The 26066-nt window shown below is 36.4% G+C and overlaps 1 protein-coding gene and 1 pseudogene across 2 annotated transcripts in view; one reads left to right on the top strand and one right to left on the bottom strand.

The window, feature by feature from the left end:
- KLHL8 (kelch like family member 8) overlaps nt 1-25778 on the top strand; it is a 60146-nt gene extending 34368 nt beyond the window's left edge. Inside the window, exons 3-11 of one of the 2 annotated variants that reach the window (XM_063663873.1) lie at nt 228-776; nt 2640-2826; nt 7412-7555; nt 9160-9271; nt 15388-15556; nt 15765-15924; nt 21855-22056; nt 22300-22384; nt 24429-25778. In XM_063663873.1, the coding sequence (XP_063519943.1) occupies nt 228-776; nt 2640-2826; nt 7412-7555; nt 9160-9271; nt 15388-15556; nt 15765-15924; nt 21855-22056; nt 22300-22384; nt 24429-24470 (1650 nt within the window). In that variant the 3' untranslated portion in view covers nt 24471-25778. Of the gene's footprint in view, nt 1-227; nt 777-2639; nt 2827-7411; nt 7556-9159; nt 9272-15387; nt 15557-15764; nt 15925-21854; nt 22057-22299 lie in introns of both variants that reach the window. The other variant, XM_054485474.2, reaches the window with a different exon arrangement.
- LOC129035267 (uracil-DNA glycosylase-like) lies at nt 18126-19861 on the bottom strand (annotated as a pseudogene).
- Nucleotides 25779-26066: the final 288 nt, after the last annotated feature.

Raw genomic sequence — 26066 nt, 5'->3', positions numbered from 1 at the left:
ATTTAAAAAAGTATATATATATATGATATGTGGTTAATTTGGAAGATGAAAATTGCCTGACTTTAAGAAACTGGCCTACATTGAAAGTAAGTGATCAAAGGATCGCCTTATAAAAAGATACTCTAAATTTGTCTGGAAATGGTGTCCCTGCTACAAACACATGTTAAATGCTGACCTGAAGCTGATTTTGATATTAAACTGAATCTTTCTTGGTTTCTTTTGAACAGGTTGGCTCAAAGCTAATCTCTTGTCACAAGCTGGTATTGGCTTGTGTTATTCCCTACTTTAGAGCCATGTTTCTTTCTGAAATGGCTGAAGCCAAACAAACGCTGATTGAGATTAGAGATTTTGATGGTGATGCGATAGAAGACTTGGTAAAGTTTGTCTATTCTTCACGGCTCACTTTGACTGTTGACAATGTCCAGCCTCTCTTATATGCAGCCTGTATTCTGCAGGTTGAACTGGTGGCTAGAGCTTGTTGTGAATACATGAAGTTACATTTTCATCCCTCCAATTGCCTGGCAGTAAGAGCCTTTGCAGAAAGTCACAATCGAATAGACTTAATGGACATGGCGGATCAGTATGCCTGTGACCATTTTACTGAAGTAGTGGAGTGTGAAGACTTTGTAAGTGTATCACCGCAGCACCTCCATAAGCTTTTGTCCTCCAGTGATCTAAATATTGAAAATGAAAAGCAGGTCTATAATGCTGCCATCAAGTGGCTTCTGGCCAATCCTCAGCATCATTCCAAATGGTTGGATGAAACACTTGCACAGGTAGGGGCTGAAATAAGATTTCACACAGAAATGAAATGATATGGAAGCAAATCAACATGCTTCATTTATTATGAAAAGTGTAGATTATTTCAAGGAATATAGAAATTATTGATGTAATAAATGATAAAAATGGCTTTTAGCTCTCTAATTTTCCTGTTAACTTGCTGTGCTGTTTTGGGATGAATCTAAATTTGTCACGTTTGAATTAGCAATATCATTCTCTGCTTTTTAACCTGAATATTTAAAATATTCCTTTGGCATACTAATGATGAATATTTTATTTATGCCAATAGAAAATGGTTTGAGTAAATAGCTCTAAATTAATATACTTTATAATTATTGTTTTATAATGAAGTTTCTAAATTTTAATGAATTATTTTGCTAATAAAAGTATAGTTATTCCTAATGTGTGTAGGTTTATTATGTAAACAACCATAGGACATCACTTTCTATTTTCTTCTCTCACCGTAGTTTGACTTTTTTTAAACCTCAGAAGTGTGTCTCGTTGTTACTGTTGTTATTTTTTACTGTCTGTAGGAGTTACCAGGATAAGAAGATTATAGGCCCTTGTGATCTTTTTTTCTTTTGTCTTCTTCCTCTCCTTTCTCTCCCTTCCCTCCTTCCCTTCCTCCCTTTTTTCCTTTCTTCATTTATTCCTGAGAAGTAAAATGACATTTTGCTACTTAAAAGAAGAGTGTTCTTATTTACTTATTTTTTCTAAATTAAATGCTTTGTTAAAACTTAGTGCTTGATAAAAGCACTCAGTGATAATTCTTGTGATTTTTAATAACATAAAGTTTCTTAATAGCATTATCAGAAACTTAAACAAATAGTAAGAAGAATGAAGAAGAATGAAAGTGCTTATAATTACCAGTGTTCTCATTTTAGATATTTATAGGCAGATGAAGTAAACCTATTCAAAGAATGATAAGACATTTTTTCAAGTGCATATCACAATATTTATGCATTCATATGAGTATCAAAGTTCAGAACACATTTAGATCTTCTCTCTTAGAATTATTTTGAAAGTTTGTCGAAAAGCAAATGGAAAGTTTCATTATCTTGCAGCTATATCTTATTTGTGTATGTGTGTTTTTCTTTAAGATGGTAAGGCAGATTTCATTCAAGGGGGGCCATAACAATAGATACAGGGACTGCTGCAACAAAGTCTTGCAGTTGGGGAGAGAGACTGGACTCAACCCCTTACGTGTGTGTGTGCTTTTAACTCAAAATAGCATTACCTGGTTTCATTATCCCCTTTAATCCACTGGAAAATCAGTGTATCTTTATTAGAGGAATGGTGAATGCCTCTGTTGAAAGAGGGGATACGTCCCTAAGTTAGTATATTCCCTTCCAAGATCATTAATTTGAAGAAAACAACACTTGTTTCAGATATGAATTTTTACATTTTTAAGTAAGAAATCACATTTCCCTATGTTTAATCTTAGCTTAAAAAGGCAAAAGAACAAAGCACAGCACTTTTGTTTTGATTGTGCCTTTATCAATAGAAGGGCCTTGTGATTACGTCAGTACCGTTTTTGGAAGTAAGCAATTTGAATGAAGATGATTCAATTATAAAGCCTATTTAAACCAGTATTTAAAGTGGGTGGATATAATTTAACGTGTAGTCTGATTTCATTTGAGCAGACCAATACTGGAAATTGCTTATAATTTGGCACATTGAATTTCATGAACATGTTAGATTTCATGAAGTAACAACTTAAGTTTTAAAAAGAGAACATGCTGCAGTAGAAGTGGAGAATTACTCATCTTGTTTTCACCTTTATTTGATACAATTTTTAGACTTTATATTTTCTCAAGAAAATATAAAATTTGTTATATTGCAACTATTCATGATCTTAGGTTCGTCTGCCATTGTTGCCGGTTGATTTTCTTATGGGTGTTGTGGCAAAAGAACAGATTGTCAAGCAAAATCTAAAATGTAGAGATTTACTGGATGAAGCAAGAAATTACCACCTTCACTTGAGTAGCAGAGCAGTACCTGACTTTGAATACTCCATTCGGACTACCCCAAGGAAGCATACTGCTGGTAACCAAATTATTTTGTCAATTCTCGTGGAAGGATCTTTGTTGTATTTGAGGGTTGTTCATGTGTGCCCAAACTTAGTTGTAATATAATTAGTGTCTGATTGCCTTAAAGTAATAATTGGCAAATACGGTTTTATATATGCATTTATAATTTTTACTGTACATTATTTAGTTTTACCAATAAGCCAGTTTTTTAAAAAGCCATAATCAGTCCTGTATACTCTGAAGAGCCTACTGAAATATCTCTTCTTTTGAGATCTTCCCTGATTCTGAACTTGGTTTACTATGTTGCATTGTCATTTATTCATTTGACATGTCTTAAGTTCTTCAAAGACAGCTGAGTATCTTATTTAGGTTTCTATCCCGAGGGCCAAGCATGGAGCTTGAAATATAGTGTGTCTAAATATTTGTTTTTTCATTTTACCAGATAAAAAGAGCACTAAACATAGCTAACATTTGTATAATGGGTTATATTAAACTCTTTGAGTCTAAAGCCCTTATATTTTAGGAGGCATGCAGTTTCACCTTTATTTGATACAATTTTTAGACTTTATAATTTTTCCCAAGAAAATAGTTCATGTTCACTTCTTTTTTTTTGAGACATTATGCTATAAGAAGTATCACTTTTTAATAAAATATTTATAAAGTGTAACATATTTGAGACATGAGTGAATACATGAGGTTCAGAAATTTAGGAAGAGGAGCTCTGAATAGAGACTTCCTCTATATATGGTGCTATCTAAATGCAGTTATCAAATAATGAGGTCTTTGAGATAGCCTGAAAACAACAACAAAAGGCAATACTTGATTATGAGTAGAATGAGATTTTATCTAGGTAATACAAAGAAATGCTGAAAGTCATACACCTACCTATGAAGAAGTAATTCTTCTAGATAATTAGTTTAACATGAAACTATCCTCATTTTTTATAGGTTGATGTAAATAATTAATTTTAATTTTTTTTTTTTTTGAGATGGAGTCTCACTCTGTCGCCCAGGTTGGAGTGCAGTGGCGCGATCTCAGCTGGCTCACTGCAAGCTCCACCTCCCAGGTTCACGCCATTCTCCTGCCTCAGCCTCCTGAGTAGCTGGGACTACAGGTGCCCGCAACCATGCCCAGCTAATTTTTTTGTATTTTTAGTACAGACGGGGTTTCACCGTGTTAGCCAGGATGGTCTCAATCTCCTGACCTCGTGATCTGCCCGTCTTGGCCTCCCAAAGTGCTGGGATTACAGGTGTGAGTCACCGCGCCTGGCCCAAGAATTGATTTTTTTTAGTTGTATAGCTTTTTTGTTGTGAATTTAGAAAGTCAGGGTATTTGATGAAATTCTTCAAACTCAGAATTGAATTCAAATAACATCTTAGCAGCCTAGGTTATATGCCAAAATGTACTAGACAGTCATATAAATGATCTCTTACATGAGTGAAGGAACTTTATGTAGTAGGTTTTAGATAAGGATTTGATCCTCATTTTGAAATAGGTGTTTTTATTCCATTTTAAGGATGAGGAGACTAACAATTAAGTTAAAAGTATGCTGAAGGTCACACATAGAAATAGCAGAGAAAGAGTATGCATCCTGGTCTTTTACTTCTATTTCAGTTTTTTTTTTTTCTTTCCATACTATGTTCCTATGTTAACTATATAGATGAAATACTAGTTTCCACTTAAAGAAAATCTAATCAAAGATTAACATTGCATTCTGGGATTATAATCCTAGCTGTGCCATTGAACATCTGTAATTTTGGGCAAATTTATTAATCAGGGCCTCAGTTTACTTATAAACAAATTTCTTTTCTTATCTTTTTTTTGAGACTGAGTCTTGCTCTGTCACCCAGACTGGGGAGCAGTGGCACTTTCTCAGCTCACTGTGCCTCCCAGGTTCAAGAGATTCTTGTGTGCACCACCATGCCAGGCTAATTTTGTGTGTGTGTGTGTGTGTGTGTGTGTGTGTTTTTACTAGAGGCAGGGTTTCACCATGTTGGCTAGGCTGGTCTCGAACTCCTGAACTCAAGTAATCCACCCACCTCAACCTCCCAAAGTGCTGGATTACAGGTATGAGCCACTGGCCCAGCCCAGCTTATAAACAAATTTCTTAATCAAGGCCTCTGTTTACTTATAAACAATTTGACTAAATGATCTTCACAGTTTCTTCCAACTTTTTTTTTTAATTAAAAAAAATTTTTTTGAGACAGGATCTTGCTCTGTCATCCAGGCTGGAATGCAATGGTGCAATCACAGCTCACTGTGCCTTGAACCTCATGGGCTCAAGCAGTCCTCCTCCCTCAGCCCCCTGAGTAGCTGGAACCGTAGGCACATGCCCAGATAATTTTTTTTCTTTTTTGTAGGGAGTGGGTCTCACTATATTGCCCATGCTGGTCTCTAACGCCTGGGCTCAAGTGATTCACACACTTCAGCCTCCCAAAGTGCTGGGATTATGGGTGTGAGCCACTTGCTGCTCTTCCAACTTTAAATTTATCTGACTTAAAATATTGAATTAGTTGAAAAAGATAGCACAAGCAGCTACCAGGCATTCATTTATGCAGTCATTCAGCAAACATTTATTAAGTGCCTACCATGTGAAAGGCTCTGGGTTAAGCATAAGAAATGCAGGCACATACAGAATACAGCCAGACTTATTTTGGAATAACTTGTCTGGTCTAGGAAAATAGACATTTGAATAAATAAATGCAGTAAAGTCTTAACAGGTACTTTTATATCTTCATAAGGTATAATGGGACTTACGAAGAAAACAGTAGTTATTTTTTATCTTGGAAGAGTCAGAAAAGGTTTTTTAGAGAAAGTAAACCTTAGCCTTGGTTGTGAATAATAAATAAATGCTCTTCTGAATGCTAGTTAGGGTAAGGGTGTTAAGTTCATTTTACAATTATTGAATGCCTAGTACATGGCAGGTACTGTGCTAGTCCTTGTTAATGCATAATTGCTTAATACACAGTCTTAACCTACCTTAGTCTCTGGTAACAGATGTCGGCATAACAGATCATTTTAATACTGTGTGTTAAATAAATGCTAATTACCAAAAGTGCTATAGGAACACCAAAGATGTGTACTATATGCATAGTTGCAGGAGCATGAAGTTTAAGAGAGAGAAAGAGGGGAGGAGATTAGGTTAGATCCTGGAAGATCTTTATGCTGTGATAAGGTTTTACCTTGTAAGGTAGCCTTTGCTGCTCAAAGTATGAAGGAAGTGGTCACCCCTCGACCAGCAGCATCAGCCTTCACTTGGGAACTTGTAAGAAATGCAGATTCTTGGACTTACCCCAAACCTACTGAATCAGAAACTCTGGAAGTCAGGCCCAGCAATCTGTGTTTTATGCCCTCCAGCTGATGCTGAATTACACTACACTTTTTTTTTAATTGTAAAATATATGTAACAAAATTTGCCATTTTAAGCATTTTTTGTCATTTATTTTTAGAGACAGGGTCTCACTCCATCACTCAGGCTGGAGTGCAGTGGTGCAATCAGCTCACTGCGGCATCGAAATCATGGGCTCAAGTGATCCTCCTGCCTCAGCCTCCCATGTAGTTGGCACTACAGGCATACCCCACCACAGCTGGCTAATTTTAAATTTTTTTGTAGAGATAGGGGTCTTGTTCTGTTGCCCAGGCTGGTTTCCAACTCCTGGCCTCAAATGATTCTCCTGCCTCAGCCTCCCAAAATGCTGGGATTACAGACATGAGCCACTGAACCTGCCCATTTTAACCATTTTTAAGTGTACAATTCAGTGGCATTCACTAAAGTTTTTGAGAAGTACTGGTGTAGGTAATGGAAGGCTATCAAAAGAGCCTTTTCATTATTTTACTATGTTGACAATCTGAAAGCAAAAAGACAGCTAAGTATTAAGAGAGGACAGGATTTTGCAGTAGTTAGGTAATAGGTAATGAGGGCATGAACCGTTCCCAGTGGCATTGGGAATAGAGAGGAACAGACAGGACACCACAGGGAAGGAAGAGGTTGTTTAGGTAGGCAAGAAGGGGAGATCCTTTTGAACTTGTTGGGTTTGAGGTGTCTGTGGGACATCAAGTGGAGATGTGGCTTAGAAATGTATATAGGAAGGTGTTATGATATAGATGGAATCTAAAACAAAGGGATGAACTTTTCCTGTATGAGCAAAAAATATGTGAGAAATGGGCTAAGGATGGAACATGGAAAACATAGAAGGAAATAAATGATTGGAGACAAAAGGAGACTGATATAGAAATCAAGGAAGTAAGATGTTTCCCAAAAAATGGGATGATCAGCATATCAAATGTTGCAATTGTGTTCAATAAGAAATTAACTTAGAGGCTGATTGGTTTTGTTACGACCTTAGGAAGTGTAATTTTAGAAGGTAGGTGAGAGTATAAACCATATTGTAGTGGGACATTAGCAAGCAGAGATAGTTGATATACCCTATTCTTTGAGGGGACAAGAAGAAAATTTTATTAGATTTCTAGTAACATAATAACATTGAATACTATCCAAATAACTTTTTTTTGTCTTTTTGCTTTTACCCAAAGTTTTGGCTTTCTAATTTTTTTCAATTTGGCAGCTATAATTTATCTCTATTCTGTGGCTTTACCTTTAGGTGTGCTGTTTTGTGTAGGCGGTCGAGGTGGATCTGGTGACCCCTTTCGCAGTATTGAATGCTATTCTATCAATAAAAACAGTTGGTTCTTTGGACCAGAAATGAATAGTCGAAGGCGACATGTGGGTGTAATCTCTGTGGAAGGTGGGTCCACTCTTGTCTGAAATATCACATGATCACAATGCTCTTTTTAAAATATTTCAACTTTGAGAATTTATTTTTATATAAGAAAATGACTAAATTGTAAATTATTTTTAAATAAAATGCTTGGTTAGTGATAATTTACTTGCTTTGTGCCCACAGATGCTCAGTGTGCATAATATGGAGATGAATATCAGAGAAAAGAGATATAAACAGTTAAACTATTCTGAGTTATAGTTACCAAAAAACTAAACCAAGGAAAAATGTTTATTGAACTCAAATTATAATTACGTATCAGCTTTTTTATGCCCATCTAACTAAAATTAATGATTATTACTACAATTAATTTTTTTGACTCATTCCTGAAAATGAATTAATTGTAGAACCATCAATAAATTGTCAGAAAACTCTAAAAGGTCACTTTTTTATTATAAAAGTATAAATGAATTTTTAACCATATAAAAACATTTTCATAAAAAATGAAAACCACTTGCAACACAAACACCCAGAAATAGTCACAGTTAACATTTTGGTGTACAGTCTTGCCTATCTTTCTGTGTGTGTTTTTGTTTGTTTTACTGAGGAAAAAAATTGATCATATTAATAGTTTTATGGAGATTGAAGTGGGAGGATCATTTGAACCTGGGAGTTCAAGACCAGCCTGGGCAACGTAGGGAGATCTTGTCTCTACAAAAAAATTTAAAAATTTAGCCAGACGTAGTGGTGCACGCCTGTGGTCTCAGCTACTTGGGAGGCTGAGGTGGAAGGATCACTTGAGCCTAGGAGTTTGAGGCTGCATTGAGCAGTCATAACGCCACTCCACTCCAGCCTGGGTGACAGAGCAAGACCCTGTCTCAAAAAGAAAAACCAAACAACAAACCAGTTTTATATGTATGTGTGTGAGTGTGTGTGCATGTGTGTGTGCACAGTTTATATATATATATAGTTTTTGTTTGTTTGTTTGTTTGTTTGAGATGAAGTTTCGCTCTTGTTGCCCAGGCTGGAAGGCAGTGGCGTGACCTCACCTCACTATAACCTCCGCTTCCCAGGTTCAAGCAATTCTGCCTCAGCCTCCCAAGTAGCTGGGATTACAGGTGTCCACCACCACGCCCGGGTAATATTTTGTATTTTTAGTAGAGATGGGCTTTCACCATGTTGGTCTCGATCTCCTGATCTCAGGTGATCCACCCGCCTGAGCCTCCCAAAGTGCTGGGATTACAGGCATGATCCACCATGCCCGGCCACCAGTTTTATATTTTAAAATATAACCTAGTAAGAGCATTTTTCCATTTTATTAAGCATTCTTTGAAGGCATGATTAGTGATTTCATCTACCAAGTAATAAAAATTTGGGAAGCCTAAGGGGGGGCGATAATATTAGAGCATTTACTAATAAATAACTTCATGTAGAACAGCAGGTTTAGTGCAAGCTTACATTGATTTTTCATTCAACTACTGAAATGACATTGATCATAATGTTGAACAGAACAGCAATTATTGAAAATTAACTTATGGTGACATTTTAATTATATAATGTTTATATATGTAACATTAATGTTATGAATTTATTTATTTGGAGTCAAATGAAAATACTTCTCTATTTGACAGGTAAAGTGTATGCAGTAGGTGGACATGATGGAAATGAACATTTAGGTAGCATGGAGATGTTTGATCCTCTCACTAATAAATGGATGATGAAGGCATCAATGAACACAAAGAGGTAGATCAGCATGGAAAGTTACTTTGAACTGATAGTGGAAATAAAGTTTCTTAAAATTTAAAGGCCTTATTTTAAACTTTTTTTTCTACTTTAGAAACTTTAAATACCTTCTCAAACACATTTTGTTAGTGTGTCCAAGGTGATACTTTGTTACCACCTTTTATTTTTTTTAAGAATTAAAAATGCAGTCATGTTTTAGAGTACCATATGGTAGTCACAGTTTTCACTTATACATGAGCATTGATTTTTTTAAACATTTTATTTTGAGATAATTTTAGTTTATTCAGAGAAGTTGCAAAAATATTAAAGTTTCTGTGTATCAGTAGTTCTCAACGGAAGATGATTTTGTCCCCTCTGTGGGACACTTGGCAGTGTCTGGAGACATTTTTGGTTGTCACAGCTTGGGGATGGGAAAATTGCTGCTAGCATCTATGGGAAGAAGTCAGAGACGCTGCCAAAGATTCTGTAATGCACAGCAAAGAATCTTCTAGCCCAAATGCCAGTGGCAAAGATAATCCCAAATGCCAGTGGCAAAGATAATGCCAAATGCCAGTGCTGAGATGGCAAAACCTTGCCACCTACCCTGCACCTGGCTTCCCATAATGTTAACATGTTACACAGCCATAGCAGTTACTGAAATTAGCATTGAACAGTACTATTAATTAATCTGTAGACTTTTTGGGTCAATTTTCCCACACATCCTTATGCTTCTTATTGATTTTTCTTGTCTAATTGTATTGCCTAATAATCTAATACAGGTGAATAATGGCAGAGATAGTAGGTGTTTTTGTCTTGTTCCTGATCTTATTAGAAAAGTATCTAGTGTTTTGCTATTAAATAAGATACTGACTTTAGGACTAAGGTATCTATATTTTTATCATGTTAAGAAAATAGTCCTCAATTTCTCTTTTCTTCATTGATTTTTATCCTGATGAACAGTAATATTTTAAGTTCTCACCTACATATTTATGTTCTCATTTACATATTTATGTTCTAATATTTATATTCTCATCAACATAAACTGGAATATATGCTGATTAATGTATCAGTCTAAAGGGAAGATTTTTAGTAACATACTTAGTACTCTAACCTGTTTGACACTTTCATTAATGACTTGAATACCAGCTTTTTAGATATCTTAAGGTGGAAAGATCACTAAGGCATGTGACCAAATCAGGATTCCAAAGACAGAGTAGACCACATATACTCTAGACAAAAACCTAAAAAATGTTAAAAATAGAGTTATAGGTTAAAACCTGCCTTAGGTATTTTAAAAACTCAATCCCACGAGTACAACATAAGATGGTGGGAAATCAGGTTTTTGATTGTTTCATATGGAGAAAAGTACCTGAACCATTATGAAACACATCTCTTAAAAAAAAGGAAAGGAAAAAAGTGAATATAATACAGTTGCCTACATTAAAAGAAGTGAAGCCTTAGATTAAGGGAGTTTATAGTTGTATTGTTCTTGACACTGATCTCTCCGTATCTATAGATGTATTGTTGAAGTAGGATATATAACACCAGTTGGGGTATGGGAATAAAAGATTAGACTCTCTGTACATTTTTAAAAATTTATTTTGGGTGGATGGTTTATAATGAACATAACTTGTTGGTACAGTAACATGTTTATAATTTGAAAATAAGATATATAGAAGGTGCACAAAAATGGATTGTTATAAATGTGAGAATGATAATCTGGAATGCATGTAAGAAAAAACTAGCAGGTTAGTAATACATCTGAAAACCATGTTATCTACAAAAAATAGTTGAAGCGTTGTGATCTGGAGACAAGAAAACTTACAGGAGTTACTAGATATTTTAAGAGTGTATGTTGCTTTAGTAGGAAGGAATAAATATTTGTTTATTTATGATTCAGTATAGTAGCAATGAAGCATACTGTAATTCCTCCCAGTGATTGGAATTGTATTGTCAGAAGATCACATATATTTTGCACCAAATGGGAGATTAAATTTTGTTGCCTATTATTTTTTTTCAACTTTATTGTTCTGTAAATAGCATGAGGATTTCAAAGACTGAGCTTAATAATTTGTATAAAACTAGATACTAGAATAATTCTGCCTCTGTGTCAGAGTGAAAATATAATGCAAGAAGAGAGAAGAAGGCTATCTTAGTAAATATTGAAAATATTGCTGAAGAGTTTCTTTTAATAAAACTGCAGGTGGGCCGGGCATGGTGGCTCATGCCTGTAATCCCAGCACTTTGGGAGGCCGAGATGGGCGGATCACGTAAGGTCAGGAGTTTGAGACCAGCCTGGCCAACATGGCAAAACCCTGTCTCTACTAAAAATACAAAAATTAGCTGGGCGTGGTGGCGGGTGCCTGTAATCCCAGCTGCTAGGGAGGCTGAGACAGGAGAATCGCTTGAACCCAGGAGGTGGAGGTTGCAGTGAGCCGAGATTGTGCCATTGCACTCCAGTCTAGATGACAAGAGCAAAATTCTTTCTCAAAAAAAAAAAACCTGCAGGTGATATATATATATACACATATATATGATATATAATGATACATACCTTAATATATATAAATGTATCACCCACAGTTTAATTAAAAGAAACAAACCTGAACTAGTAAAACCATACCTGAGACATTGTGGCTTATATGGTTGGCAAATTAGCACCATTCTGTAAAAATGACTTGTTATCAAAATGAGCAATTAAAAACTAAACCACACATGGGGATATGTTGCCTCTAATTTTCTATTTTTGATTAATAATATTTTCAACTGGTTTTTGCTTCTTGTGTTAAAATACAAAAGATTAAAAAGAAATGTGAAGACATTTTAAGCTTTTTTTCCCCTCATGAGAAAGAATCCTAGAAAAAAAAAAAAAAGCTAGTCTTAAACTGTTATCTCTCACTGTCTACAAATGACATTTTAATACTTTAATAGGGAGTGATTTTTACTATGTGGTAACTGCATGGATTAAAATGGGAGATAAAATCCCAAAGTACTTTTTTAATCTTTATATCCCTGTTACTATGTTGGTTTTTAGCCAAAGATTGAATGAAACTTCTCTAGCAAAATAGCAGTTGAATTTCTTTAATCTTTTAAAATATGCCCCGAGCATTTACAGTCTGTGTGAAAAATAATAGAGCTACAATTATTTTGTCATATTATTTGTTTATAACTTATATACCCCCAAATCATGTTTTTAGTACGCATTTCAATAAATTTTCACATGTGAAATATCTGGTTATCTTTATTTTTTTATTTCATCTTTCCACTGAAATGGACACCGATGTTTGTTCAAGCTATGAGTCTATTGAAACCCATCATCCTGACGGCATGTCTAAAGATTCACTTATTCAAAAAAAAGTTTTAAATGCCCACCACAAGACATACCAAGTGGTAAAGATACCACTTTGTTTTTTGCTACCAGCAGTAAAAAACATAGCCAGTGTCTTTGCCTCTGTATAGCTTACATTGTGGAAGAGAAGATACAAATAATGACATAAGGGGAATAATATTAGCATGGGGTGAGTAAAGGGTGCTTGAGGAGTGGAGAACATCTTAATGAAGCCCCATTTATTACGATCTGAAGGAACTGCAGAATTTAGCCTGATTAAGTTATCATAGGTGGGGTAAGAGTGGTAAGTGGAGGGAGATGAAGAGCCTTCAAAAACCAGGTGATGAAAGAGAGCAAAGAGTATGAAAGAGGTCCAATGCAGTTGGGAGATTAAGGGGAAGAGTGTCTAGAAATGAGGCAGAAAGAGTAAGTGAAGGATGATGCCTTTCAAGTTTGCCAAGGATATTTTATCTGATGGGCTTTGAATTAAACATATATATTTAATATGCATGTATAGTAAATATATATTTTATATTTTTATTTAAATAATAGGGGAATTATAGGATCAGATTTCTCTTTTCAGAGAACTTCTGCATACAAAATGGAGAAGGGATTTGAGGATGACCAGAGTGAAAACAGTCTGACAGACCAAAAAGGGTTATTGTAATTCTTCATCCCTTGATGTAAAGAAATAATGGTGGCTTGGACTATACTGATAGAAATTGAGATAGAGAAAAGAGGACATATTTGAAAGATAGTTCAGAGGTGTATGGTCAAAAGGACTTTATGATAATTAGAAAGAACAATTAGGTAGAGGCAAAGATGATTCTTCGGTTTCTGCCTTAAGCAACTGGATGGATAGTGGTATGATTTCTGAATTAGGAAAACAACATGGTGAATGGGATAAAATTTTTGTTTGTTTTGTGATGGGGGTGTATTAATTTTCTATGTCTGTGTAACAAATTGCCCCCAATTTAGCAGCTTAAAATAGCACCCATTTATTAGCTCACAGTTCAAAAGTCATGCAGGTTTTGCTAGGCTTTCTACTTAGGGTCCCACAAGGCCAGAATCAAGAGATTGGGCTAGGCTTTTATCTGGAGGCACTGGGGAAGAAGCCACTTCCAAGGCCATTTAGGTTATTGGTAGAATTCAGTTCCTTGTGGCTACAGGACTGAGTTTCTCATTTTTCTTGGCTGTTGGCTACAAGTCACTGCCAGATCCTTCCCACATGTTCCCCCCCACCTTCAAACAAGCAATGGCACACTGCATTCACCTGGGTTTTTGAATTTCTGACAATCAGCTGGAGAAACCTCTCTGCTTGTGAAGGTTTGTTTGATTAGATTAGGCCCACCAAGGTCACCTCCCTTTTGCCATATACTGTAGCATAGTCATGAGAGTAACACCAGGGGATGGGGAGTATCTTAAAATTCTGCCTACCACAGCGAGGTGGGCAGTGAGTTTCATTTCAGATTAAAGTTAAGGTTGAAGAGCCAGCAAGACAGATTTGAGGTAGAAATTGGGTATATGTCTGAAAATATATATTTGAATTATCACAAATCTGTGGAAAGAATGGGATATGCTTAGGGAGAGAAAGTGTAGAGTGACCCTTAGGGAACTTTATAATTTAATGATGGAGTAAAGAAGGGACTGATAAAGGAAGCTGAAAAGCACTAGCCAGAGACGTAGGAGTGGACTAAAATGTGTGATGTTATGAAAACCAAGAGAGTTTTGAGGAGTAGGAAATAAGCCAATGATGTTGTCTGCTTTTGTCGTTTGAGGGGAGGGACAATTATTAGGCACACTTACTTTATTTCCCTGACCTAACATCCTTACATTCTAGACAACACATGTACTTGTTCTCACACACCTGAACATTTTTATAAGCACGGTATTTGGTAAGTCATAGCTTTATACCCAAGAGAAAAGAGGTTGAGGATTCTGAAAGTGAATGATAACATTATCCTTAAGAATTCTTTTGTTGGATACTCTCTGGTAAATTTAGAGTTAGAATCTCAGTGAAGCAGCTGCTTTCTCCAATAATAATAAAAGCTAATACTTCATAGAACTAAATATGGGCCAGACATTGTTCTTAGTGCTTTACATGTATTAACTCATTAATATCAGCTATGTCTCAGATGAGACACAAGATAGTAGAGGTTTATAAATTATCCAAGCTAGTGACAAGGTAATAGTTTGATAATAGTTCAACTGTTGATTGGTGCAGTGTGTTTTTTAAGAAATTGAGTTTTTTTTTTCTGATCACTGTTAAATCAGCTTTTAACATGGGCTAAGTCTCTTAGAAGTAAATATGCTTCAGAAATAAAGCAACGTGACATAAAACTTGTAATATAAAATTTAATACTCTTTTGTGTGGTATAATGAAACCCTGCAACAAAATGAGCTCTGTAATTGCATGGATTTGTAAGTGAGATTGGCTTCTGACCTCCGCTGCAAAACTTCTCTGTCAACTCATTAACCTCTCAATTATGCTGCTGTGTGTGCACTAATTGAATATTTTGGACCCTTTTATACTATTTTGTTGGGTTATATTTTATTGTTTTGAGTTTAAAGTAGCCTGTGTAGGCTATGCACTGTACAACTTTAGGGGGCAGTATTCACACAGAGTTGCACAGTTTGGCAATTCTGTAGCCATCTAGTCAAAAGCTTTGATAGATCTAAAAATAATGGAAACAAACTATACTGTTTGAAGGTTAACATGATAAATGATTTGCATTAGCACAATTTTTTATATGACTTTTTTTCCTGGAAACATACCCATTTGCTAAAGTATGTTTTATTGTCTTTGCAGGCGAGGAATTGCCTTGGCTTCCTTAGGAGGCCCAATTTATGCAATTGGAGGGTTAGATGACAATACTTGCTTCAATGATGTGGAGAGATATGACATAGAATCTGATCAGTGGAGTACAGTGGCACCAATGAATACTCCCCGTGGAGGAGTTGGCTCTGTTGCTCTAGTAGTAAGTTATATGGCAACTTGCCATTAAATTACATTGCATTACATTCATAACCAAAATAAGGAAAGGTCCAATATATCATCACCAATATGAAGATATTATATATCATATTATTTCCTGAAATACTGCCTTGTACATTCTAATTTACCATTAGAACAATATATAAGTAAATTCAAAATCTAATGTGTTTTGTTTGACTCTCTTCATTTAGAACCATGTTTATGCAGTAGGTGGCAATGATGGAATGGCTTCTTTATCTAGCGTGGAGAGATATGATCCACATCTGGATAAGTGGATAGAAGTTAAAGAAATGGGTCAAAGAAGAGCAGGCAATGGAGTTAGCAAGCTTCATGGTTGCTTATACGTAGTTGGTGAGTAAATGGGTATTTCTCTAATATATCAGTATATACAATGACAAGTGTCATATAACAGAGTAACAAAAATTACATTGTATTTAGCCTTAAGTAGAATCAGTCCTGAAATGTGCTTTTGAATTCTTTCTTACAAAATTTTGTTTATAATTAACAGAGAAGAATTGTACATGTTCAGTCTGATGCTTTTGAATTCTTTGTTTTGTTTTTTTTTTTTTTAGAGGGAGACAGTGTCTTTCTGTTGCCCAGGCTGAAGTGTGGTGGCACAGTCGTAGCTCACTGCAGCCTTGAACTCCTGGGCTCACATGATCCTCCTGCCTCAGCCTCTCAAGTAGCTAGGACTAGAGGCCCATGCTATCACACCCAGCCAGTTTTTTTCTGTTTTTTTGTAGAGATGGGTCCTTGCTGTGTTGCCCAGGCTGGTTATGAACAACTGGCCTTAAGTGATCCTCCTGCCTTGCCCTCCCAGAGTGCTGGGATTACAGGCATGGGCCACCATGCCTAGCTGAATTCTTAAGGTCACATTCATAATTTTTGTTTAAATCTTCATCTTACATGTTTAAAACATGTAAAACCTTATTTTTCTAAGAGTAACAAATTTATTTAAAGAAGGGGATTATATTTAAATAAGGTATATGTTTTTAAATGGAAGGACAGATTGAATGTGCTTTGCTACAATAAATTTTAAAAGGTCTAAGATTTGTTTTTCTCAACCTCATTTCAAGGGAAATTATGTTGAATACTTCAAGTAAGCCAGTAGGTATTTATTTATTTATTTTTGAGATGGAGTTTTGCTCTGTCACCCAGGCTGGAGTGCAGTGGTATGATCTCAGCTCACTGCATCCTCTGCCTCCCATGTTCAAGCAATTCTCCTGCCTCAGCCTTCTGAGTAGCTGGGATTACAGGTGTGTGCCATCGTGCCCAGCTAATTTTTGTATTTTTAGTAAAGACAGGGTTTCATCGTGTTTGCCAGGCTGATCTTGAACTCCTGACCTCAAGTGATCTTCCTGCCTTGGCCTGCCAAAGTGCTGGGATTACAGGCATGAGCCACCGCACCTGGCCTAGGTATTTCATATAAATAAAGGTCATGTCAATGTTTATATTGCTTTTTTTTTTTTTTTTTTTTACTTTAACAATCTTTTATTACTAAACCCCATGCAGGGTAACGCTTTAACCCACCTAACAGCAAAAAAAAAATGGCATTGCTAACAAGATCAAGGATGAAGGTACAGACCCAATAAAGATTGTGTCTTAAAAAAGAAGGATATATATATTTTTATATATATATATATCTTTTAAAAAACTAAAAATCTCCAGTGTTGCAGAAAAAAATATTATAAAGTGATTTCAGTCCATAAAAAACAGCATGTAGCAGTTTGTGCTATCTTAAAAACCCCAACTCAGGATAACCCTGGGAGAAAATCACCTCCCCCCATTAAAGAAGAATTCTCTTTTCTATTCTTTCTTGTCTAAATTTCACTGCTTATTCCATGAAATGCCCAAAGAATAACAAGACTCAGTTCACATCCCTCAGCCCTTGTCTGTCTGTTAAGGCCAACACCAAGGGCTGTTCCTTGGGAGTCTTCGCCTTTACTACGATCAGAAAATTGAGCCCTAATTTCACGTCCAGATTTCTAGAAACCTGCAAAACCCTCATAGTTCCCTTAAGGAAGGACCTGAAGGCCCCTTGAAAGATCAAGGGAGCATAAGTGTACTTGGCAGAAACTGGAATGCCTGCCGGGCTGGGAAAAGGGGGCCTTTCTACGCAAAAACACCCCCTAAAACACCTTGTAGTTGAAAGTCTAACTAGGTGAAACCAAGTAACAGCAGGCACCAAACTATGGTTCTACCTAAAAGGTATACATCTTCCCCCTTTAACCATAAAGGTAAGGGGGGTGGGGTGTGGGGTAAAGAGAGCCAAGTGAACATTTGACCTCATCGTCTTCTGAGAAGTTAGCATATTTTAGGCTGAAGCCATGTTGTAGAGACATTTGGCCAAAGGATAGTCTGCTATGTGTGGCTATATAAAGCTGCCATTTCTGGGCAACCTGGTTCATGGCTGCTTTGTGGAAGCTTTACCTTATGCAGAGTATTTAAGAATTAATAGGAAAAATTTTCAGTTTGATTTTGTAAGTGACAAATACTTAAACAACAGCTTCCCAATAACCACCAATGGAGACAGACTACTCCTCAGCTCAGGATCATAGCTCCTTCCAGTCAGTGGGCTTCTTGCTAGACTTCTGCAGGAGCTCATTGGTCTGAGAAAATTGTCTACATCCAAAGAACCCTCTGTACACGGGGAGGAATGAGCCATCTGCAACACATGGTGCTGCTTCCTGTGCAAGGTACTGCCCTTCTTCTTAGCATAACAGCCCCAGAGTAGAAAGACAAGGCCATTTGAGTTCTGATTTAGCCAGGACACAACCACATTGGTAAATTGCTCCCAGCCTCCTCTTTCCTTATGAAAATTGGCATGATGGGGCAGAACAGTGAGGACAGCCTGGAGTAGGAGAACAGTGAGGACAGCCTGGAGTAGAACAGCTTATTTGGCCCACCCAGATAAATCTCCATGACCAGGATGAATAAAACCATCCATATCTGTAGATGGCTCTTTATAAATGTTTTCCAAACCAGGCAGAGGTGGAACAGGTCTTTGAACACTAAAGCAGCCCATGAACTTGATTCGGTCTCTGATATGGGTCCTGTCCTGGGATGACAACCTTCACATCTCTTATGTCACACATATGGGTCCAGGTGAAGACTTAGTGTGGGAGTGGATAAACAGTGTAATGTTTCCTTTCTTCTGTGACAAATCCTTTTACCTTGATGAAATACATTTCCCGAACTCCATTGAGGTGCTTCTTCCAACTCTCACCAAAGCCCATGGACACGTTACAGGCCATGAGTCTTGAGTAGGGCCACAGCCTCGTTGCTCTGGATACTGACCAACTGCCCAGCAGCAAGAAGGGCAGCTTCTTGGGCTTGTCTTGTCTGGCTGGGGCTTTCTTGGCAGGAGCGGCCCCTGCATCCTCACTCTCCTCACCATGGCTGCCCTGCGGTCCCCAGGTCATCCGGCTCAGGGCTGCAGGCACATTGTTTCCTGGTGGGGCCGCGGGAACGAATGCGCACCACCTGGGGACTGCAAGGCTTGCCCTGGCTGTAGTGTTCAGTAATTGGTCTATATTGCTTTTTGACTTACTGAATTGCAGAGTTGGGAGGAACATTAGGTCAGTGCATTCTCAGATCGTAATGTGCATATGAATAATCTGGAGATCTTGTTATACTGCAAAGGAGGGGCCTAGTTTCTGTGTTTCAAACAGTTCTCAAGTTACAGTGATGCAGTTTCAGGTTCATACAACACACTTCCAATAGCAAGGCTTTAAATGATTATGAAACGGGAATAATGCCTATCTTTCAGAATCATTTTAAGAATAAGAGATAATACATGTTAAGCATCTCAAAGTGTTTCTGGCACTTTGTAGTTCCCCATTACATGATTAGCTATATTGTGATTAGTAATACCTTCCTTTATAGAGGAGGAAATGAATTCAGAGAGGTTGTCACTTAGCAAAGGTCACATTTGCTTATATATGTTGATGTAAATTGTTTGTGTTACTTAACATATTTCTTATAGATATTTATATGCTAACAATACAGCATTCTCTTATAAGTAGCAGAAGTAATGCTGAATCTTTCAGTGCTCACGTGTATTAAAGAAGAAGGGAAATAACATAATTTACCTCTACATCTTGCCTGATTATCACAACAGCTCTGTAATGTAGTCAAGAGACTTCAGAGAGAATGAATAATTTACTAATGTTCACATGCATAAATCAGTGGCAAAGCTGGAATTTCAACTTGGGTCTGTGAATCCAAAGTTCTTATGTTAAATCATTGCTACCTCTCACAGCTCCCTATCTACCACAGGCATTGACATGTGTTATATGTCGACAGGAATAACATTGTTGCTGTTACTTTTTAAATATTTTGGACCCTTATAATTAGAATAGACATGGTAAAAATAAGAATGATTCAGGTTGAACATTAAAAAAATCTTCTTGGTCATTCAGGTTCTACTTAAAACAGGTACAACTGATTTGAATAAGAAAAAATTGAAGGTGTGGGCATGTCTAACATCCTAATTGCATTTTGCTTTTTCTATCCCTGGTTTGAATTCTTTATTATAATACATTTTTATGCATTATCTGGGGAAGTGATGGGGAACTAGTGAAAAAGAAGACTATGGAAAATATAACTAGCACAAACTTGGCCAGGTGCAGGGATTACCCCTGTAATCCCAGCACTTTGGGAGGCTGAGGCAGGAGGATCACTTGAGGCCAGGAGTTCAAAACCAGACTGGGCAACATAGTGAGACCTCACCTCTATTTAAAAAAAATAAAAAAAATTAGCTATTAGCTAATTAGCTAAAATAATTAGCTAATTAGCTAATTAGCTATTAGCTAAAAATTAGCTATTAGCCTATAGCTCCAGCTACTTAGGAGGCTGAGGTGGGAGGATCGCTTGAGTCCAGGAGGTTGAGAGTGCAGTGAGCTATGATTATGTTACTGCACTTCAGTCTGGGCAACAGAGTGAGACCCTGTCTCAAAAGAAAACAAAACAAAAATTTTAAAAAACCCTTAATCTTCTACATTAGCGTGAGCAATAATTAAAACCAAACCCTTTATTATAATGAAAAAATGTTTTATATAATGGTTGTAATGGTAATGACACTATACATTTGTCAGAATTCATGGAAAGAATGCAGATAAAATTGGTGAATTTCATTTTAATTGATTTAATAAAATTAAACCCATTAGAGAGGTTGACTTGAATTTTTTTTCTGACCTTGTTTTTTTTGAGACAGAGTCTTGCTCTGTCGCCCAGGCTGGAGTGCAGTGGCGCGATCTCGGCTCACTGCAAGCATCCGCCTCCCGGGTTCACGCCATTCTTCTGCCTCAGCCTCCCGAGTAGCTGGGACTACAGGCACCCGCCACCATGCCCAGCTAATTTTTTTGTATTTTTAGTAGAGATGGGGTTTCATCATGTTAGCCAGGATGGTCTCAATCTCCTGACCTCGTGATCAGCCCGCCTTGGCCTCCCAAAGTGCTGGGATTACAGGCATGAGCCACCGTGCCCAGCCTCTGACCTTGTTTTTAAATAGATTGATCATAATATCAACACTTTCTATTCTCAGTAAATTAGGCTGTCACCAAAGAAAGCTATTATATTCATTTAGACTTGGAGCCTGAAAAGAGACACACTTGTTTTTAAAGGAAGGAGCACTGTTGAAATAACAGTCTCTATAACCTCAGGAACAGATTAAGTACATTGCTAGAATGAGCTATAGAAAGGACTGCTATCTTCTAGAATATGTAGCAGGAGAATGTTGTTTTGACAAAAATTCGTGAGAATTCAGTCATAATCCACCATCTCTATAATTATGATGGCGATTATAGTATTAAGGGAAACAATTGGAAAACTTTAACTTTTATCTGGATGAATCATGATTCAGTTTATTCCTTTTTTGTGCCTTCTTACTGTTTAAGATATAATACACAGAGAAGGAAACTCAGTACTGTCTTGCTTGTCTCTAGATGGCTAAGGACAAATTTATGAATGTTTGTGGTTTTTTTTTTCTTTTTCTCTAAATTATCTGCTTAGATACAGGGACTCCAGTTTTTTCCTACTTGCAAGATCTTTAATCCTAGTATTGAGGAAAATGTCACTTACCTAACGTTGAATTGTAGACAATGTCTAATGGTAGTTGGTGGTGGTGGTAGACAGGTATTGGGATGAATTTTTAAAAAAATTTTTCTCTTAACCATTCTAAAATGATTTTAAAAGATTGGGTTGTAAAAGCCATTGAATTGAAATTGAGTAGTTAATTTCTAAGAAATGTAATGCTGTTTTTAAAATATTTCTTTACATAGGTGGTTTTGATGATAATTCTCCTCTGAGTTCAGTTGAGCGGTATGACCCCCGAAGCAACAAGTGGGATTATGTGGCAGCACTTACTACTCCCAGAGGTGGAGTGGGAATCGCAACAGTGATGGGCAAAATCTTTGCAGTTGGTGGTCATAATGGCAATGCATACTTAAATACAGTAGAAGCGTTTGATCCAGTGCTGAATAGGTAATTTACATGTTGTCTCTATGCTTTATATTATCTTCTGGTATAATAGTAGATTACTTCAGAGTGTTAAAATGTTGCTAGTCGTAGTTAATACTAAGCTTTGGGATATCTTATCTCCCACTGGAAGCTTGCTGTCCTACAAAACCAGTCCCACATAGGGAATTTTTGTCTTTGGTTAGTATTTTGAGTAAAGTAAATTATGCTTTGTTTTAAGATAACATTTTTTCTTCTCTGTCTTTTCAGGTGGGAGCTTGTTGGATCTGTGTCTCACTGCAGAGCTGGAGCAGGAGTAGCTGTGTGTTCCTGTTTAACTAGCCAAATTCGAGATGTAGGTCATGGATCCAATAATGTGGTTGACTGTATGTGATTTGAGTTCTGGCCACCAACAATTTAGTCATATCTGATAGGTACAAAAGAAAACCAAGATTTTGATATGACCACATTTCAACACTTTTTACTACAACTAGAGTCTTATTTAAATGGTAACTGTCGTATTGTGACTAAGTACAACTTTGGGAATGATACCTGAAGAATTATTAGGAATAGAGTTAAATTTGATACTTCCTGTTTTTGCAAATAATGGAGTAGGGAAGGAAGATAGTCGAACTTAAAACCATACCTACCCTGAAAAATGCTTAAAGTAGTGCCAAAAATCTTGAAATCTCTCTCTCTCTCTCTTTTTATTTGGATGAATCAAAATGTAATTTGTTGAGTTTTGCCTTTTGTTTTGCCTAAAGATGTTAACGTCAGGCAGTGGATTTTTCCTAGAGGAGAGATTAGTGTACATAAGAGACTTGCCCCTTTTGAAGATCATTTCTGCTTGGTGCTGATGAATTTATGCCTAGCTTTTTTTTCTAGGTGGTGATTTTTCAATTTCTTTTATATTTACGGAAGTAGAAAAAATGTTCTGTCTTTTTGAGTGCCACTTAGCTGCATTTTCAGAAGCTTATAGGCTATAAGAAGCCTTTAATTTCAGTTTGAATTGCTAGGACACCAAAAGACCTAGCTGGGCTAACTCCATCCAAATGATTTTACAGTTTTATTTTTTCATCTTTTGCAAAAAGTATTTGTTACATAATCAAAAGGTGAACCAGAGGAAATACTGAACAAGGTTTTAGATCTGATGTTATTCTGGTGCCCAGTTGAGAGACCTTGAGAAAGAATGATGCAGATTACATGACTCTAATGTGGGCAGTCTGAAAATATCTTTAACTGTCTTCTTTGATCATTTGATTTTGCATCCAAGATTTATCATCTCTCTATTTTGCTATTTGCCACCATCCTGGTTTTTCTGACTGTACGGAATCTGCATTTATTATCAGAAATGAATGCATTTTTACAAAAACCCTTTTGTAGCTGTAGGTTATTGATTAGTTCAAGCCCATCATGAACCAATTAAACATATTGTTGGTAAAAACAGATTGAAATTACTGTTTTTATCATATTTAAATCCCTCTGGTATATTTATTGAAATTTAATTAAAAATATTTCTACATATTGATTTGAAGCCAGGATATTGATGGACCTACAGATTTAACAGCTCTTCACAGTTTTAACTAGCATTATAAAATGGCCTATTCATTATATGTATTTTTTTTATAAATATTTATCAACATGAAAATATTTTATTTTGTATTTGCAATGCAGTTTGGCACCTCTCTTCCAGGCCTTCCTAAGTTTTTGTTAGTTGTGTCTTCGAATTTATTGTAGCTCACTGCTGGTGAGTTATCTGGTTCATAAGGAAGCTGGGGCAGTGAAAAACACTTCCTTGATCCATCCAGCCCTAAAGTTCATTGACTAATAGCTCATGCATCTTATTAAATGGGATTCTGGACTTGTACAGTAGTGTGGAAAGCCACATCACAAAAGCCAGTGCCTATTGAGTATATCAAACCAAAAAAAGAAAAAAAAAAAGTTTTAAGAGGGGTCAGGCTGGCAGATAAAAGTCTCTTATGAAGCAGATTTAAATCCAGTAAGCTATTTTTTTCTACTGTCACCTATGGGCAAGTTCATAAGTCATTGCTGGATCTGAACCAGTGTTCTCTTATGTAAGTACAACCATATTTCAGTCAGTCCAGAGGCAGTTAACCCTGTAGCACTTACTAGACTGGTGACAACTGGCTGGATGTGGAGAATAAGTGTCAAAACCTGGCTTCAATGTCTATTTCTCATGTCTAATGGAGTTCTTATATTACAGTGCTTGTTTAGCTATGGTTACTAATATGTTTGTTATATTTATTTTCGGGGAGAGGATCGTGTTATTATTTCCTGAGATTATTTAAAATGTTTTTTCTTTGACGTATTTCTGTCTTTCTTATATGTAAGGAGTTATAAGGGTTATTATATTTTCATTTCTGGTTTTTACTATACAGTGGTTATCTAACATACTAAGTTGGTGCCCTACCTACCCGTAAAATATGAAATACTCAGAAGTAAAGTGTATGGGCAATCAGAAGCATAGCCCTGAAGGACCTGACAGCAGCATGAAAAGATAAATAGGCCAGGCATGGTGGCTCACGCCTGTGATCCCAGCACTTTGGGAGGCCGAGGTGGGTGGACCACCTGAGATCAGGTGTTCGAGACCAGCCTGACCAACATGGTGAAACCGTGTCTCTACTAAAAATACAAAAATTAGCCAGGCGTGGTGGCACATACCTGTAATTCCAGCTACTCAGGAGGCTGAGGCAGGAGAATTGCTTGAACCCAGGAGGTGGAGGTTGCAATGAGCCGAGGTTGTGCCATCGCACTCCAGCGGGGAAACAAGAGTGAAACTCCATCTCAAAAAAAAAAAAAAAAAAAAAAAAGAGAAAACAGCAGAATCAATATGTGCACAGTTCTCTTTATCAGGCAAAAGCACATTTATTGAGACATGAAGTGAGAATCAGGCTGAAGGAATCATGCAGCTGAAAGATGATTGTATTCATAGAAATGAAGAGATGAAATATTCAGAGAAGATGGCTACTTTATTGTGAGACTTACCACTTTAACCTCATATGTTAACAGCACCTACCAAAAAATGATATGAAATAGAGCTAAAATACTGAAATTGTAAATGGACAAAAGAAATCATGAAAATTTGTTTATTATTTCTTCAATAAATATTTCTAGGTGCTTTGTGATTTCATTTAGTCATTAAAGCCATTGCTTTACTATATTGCATTGCCACTTTAAAAACAAGTTACTTGACATTGTTTTTGACAGATTTCACTATATTCTTATGTAATTAATTATTTCTAAAATGTTTGAATAAACTTTATACTCCCTCTGAGGAGTATTTTATTCATTCTTTTAATTCCCAAATGAACTTTGAACATACAGTGCTGTTGAATGCCTTGGTAAGGACTTCTTGAAATTGCATAAACTATTCTTGTAAATGGCAAACTTGAGAATTTTCTTTGCTTCTTTTTTCTCTATGTCTTAAAGAATGCCTTTAGAATCTAATTCATGTTGTATCAGTTAAGAATGTTTCTGTGGTTTCTCGTATCAGATGTGTAAAGAAATTATTACTGGGATGCCGTTGGCTATGTCTCTTTCCCCTTCATGTAAAATTCCAAGTGTCAGTAAAACTTCTCTATAATATTTTCTTAAAACCATTTATAAATTTGTGTTATAATACTCCAGCAAATCAATGTAATAAGTGGTCATATATATCACCAACTATTGATATCAAAAAGTTGGGGTCACATCAGTGCTATTTATTTAATTAAAATATATTGCATATTTCTGTTAGCACAAACTTCTTTCTATAAGGTCTATAAGGTCTGCTTCTCATCATTATTTGACTGCTGTTATGGGATCCTGTCAAAACTGTGTAATTGTTTATTCTCCATTCCTCAAATACAAAATTGAGTAGGTTGGCTATATTTTTCTCCTTATATGAAGGATCTTTATGTTTAACTGAAAATTTTAGAAAGCTTTTCGTTTTCCCTTACAAAAATTAAAGGTTGAAGGTAACTGATGTAAGTAGTTTCACTGATCTTAAGCAGCTGTCTCTTCAGTAATTGCAGACT

The sequence above is a fragment of the Pongo pygmaeus genome, chromosome 3 (genome assembly GCF_028885625.2).
Source record: "Pongo pygmaeus isolate AG05252 chromosome 3, NHGRI_mPonPyg2-v2.0_pri, whole genome shotgun sequence".
In the NCBI taxonomy this organism is placed as follows: Eukaryota; Metazoa; Chordata; class Mammalia; order Primates; family Hominidae; genus Pongo; species Pongo pygmaeus.
This window is presented reverse-complemented; position numbering and strand designations above follow the sequence as displayed.